Source organism: Protobothrops mucrosquamatus, unplaced genomic scaffold, assembly GCF_001527695.2.
Source record: "Protobothrops mucrosquamatus isolate PMUCROS unplaced genomic scaffold, P.Mucros_1.0 scaffold19240, whole genome shotgun sequence".
NCBI classification, from domain to species: domain Eukaryota; kingdom Metazoa; phylum Chordata; class Lepidosauria; order Squamata; family Viperidae; genus Protobothrops; species Protobothrops mucrosquamatus.
This window is the reverse complement of record NW_015404999.1, coordinates 1-1,975: the sequence shown is the minus strand read 5'-3', so window position 1 is coordinate 1,975 and position 1,975 is coordinate 1. Positions and strand designations below refer to the sequence as shown.

General features: G+C 41.7%; 1 gene segment (V, D, J or C); it reads right to left on the bottom strand.

The window, feature by feature from the left end:
- Positions 1 to 1,557: 1,557 nt before the first annotated feature.
- On the bottom strand, positions 1,558 to 1,874 carry LOC114923820 (the record flags this gene model as incomplete). The annotated part of the segment is given in 1 exon segment: positions 1,558 to 1,874. A coding segment is annotated over 1 exon segment (317 nt), but the record flags the coding sequence as incomplete, so codon positions are not given.
- Between the last annotated feature and the right edge of the window lie 101 nt (positions 1,875 to 1,975).

Here is a 1,975-nt window from a genome sequence, read left to right as displayed (position 1 = left end):
TGCTGGTTCTCCAAGAGGTGCAGAGAGGGCAGGTTCCTGAGTCAGGGTGTATTGACACATTGCATCTAGAATGAGAAAAATCAACCTTAAAAACCCTTTCAAAGAGGAGAAACTGAAACAAACAGAATTGCACAAAGTGATAAAATAGCCAAGTTGGGTGTTTGATTTCACCTGGAGAGGAAGAGAAGAGGAACAGCAGCAGAGTCCACACCATGATAGAGAAAATGAAGGGACGCAAAGTCCACCTTTGTCCTAATCCAAAGCCAGGGAGTTTACTGGCCCTCCCTTCCTGATTCTCTCTTAAGCTCTTTCCCATAAATGCATGCAAATAATCTCTGTGCCTCATTGACCAGGAAGAGTGAAGAAGACCTTATTTAATGAAACACCCAGACACCAACCCTTGTATCAGCAATATAATCATATAACTCCTGTACATAAATAAGTAAATAAAATAGAAGAAGTTGAGTGTGGCAACCAAATAATGTTTTTTTCTTGGCTTCGTGAAGGTCTTCAAACTCCCATGTATGATGAAGGCTCAGACTCAGGATGAATTCTACCAGATTGACACAACATTTGCCTTGCAAAAAACAGGGCCGCTAATGTGTCTTCGTTGAAGTTGTTCCGCTGTAATTGTGTTTTCATTGTAAGAAGGGTCACATTATCTCTTTTTAATTGCTTCTTTACATCACATGGCTTCTCTACATCCTTGGCAAAGACTTGATGTTCTGGAACCCAAATGGGAAGGTTCTCTTCTCTTTGTGTCCTCCCATTTCCAATTTGATTCACCCCAATGTTACCCAGAAGACTGGAGCTGCTTTGTCCCATTCAATATCAACAATTTCCTCTGTTTCCAAGATTATTGTATAATAGCATCATTAGCATAATTGCTCATTGGCAGAATGGTAGATCCTCCCATACTTCCATAAGCAAATACTGAAACAAGAAAATGTAAGGAGAAGCCAATAACCCTCCTGGGCACAGTCGTATGGGGAACATCTTGAGATGTTCCCATCAGAAGCGAATAGCTGTGGGTAATAGAATCCAAGGATGTGCTACCTCCAACCTTTGGCCTCATTTCATGTGGTCCTTTACTTGATTTTGGACCATTTTTGTTGGATGATTGTGGATATAGGGAAGAGGAGAGAGACACAGGGAAGGGAAGGACAGGGTCAGGAGAACCTACCTCAGATCTACAAGGAGAAAATTAATCTTAGAACTTCTTAATTAAAAAATCTATTTCTCCCACTTGTTTGTTTTCAACTTTAAAAATCAATACAGGGAATGAAGTCAATGGATTACTAAACAAGCGAGACCTATAATGTATGTATTAGCATTTTTTTTACACGCATCGCTTTAATCTTGAGACTAAAAGAGTGAAGGGGGTTTTTTTATGTTGTTTTTGTGTGTTATAGTTGGATTCTTCTTCTGCAAGATGGATCTCTGGTTTAATCTCGGCCTGGAAGAGATGGCCTTTTCATTAGATCAGAGAACGACCAATGCAACCTTTGAACATCTCCCTGCTCTGCGAAGGAAGAAGGTTTTTGTCTCAGTTCCCCATTAGATTGTATCACTGTGGAACACGCTACCACTGCTATACCACATGTAACAGTGATAATCAGCCTCGTCTTCAGACTGAAGGTTGGTGATGGTTAAGTAGCCGTTGTTGCCTGACCGGGTTCCCGTGAATCGGTCTGGGATCCCTGGTCCCCTGCTGCAGCCATCACAGTGCACAAAGCGAGGAGCTTCTCCAGATTTCTGCTGAAGCCAGTAAATTCTGTTTGGATTGCTGCTGATGGCACAGGTGATTTTAACTGTTCCTGCTAGAGATCCAGACTGGGAGACGGGCTGAGTCAAGGTGGGCTGTGAAGTGACGCCTTTACAAAGTGGAGGAAAAAGAGGAAATAATGAAGACTTGGACCTCCCAAAATCCAGAAGCATCCTTTCAATGGATAAAATTGGATTTTATATTGTGGAA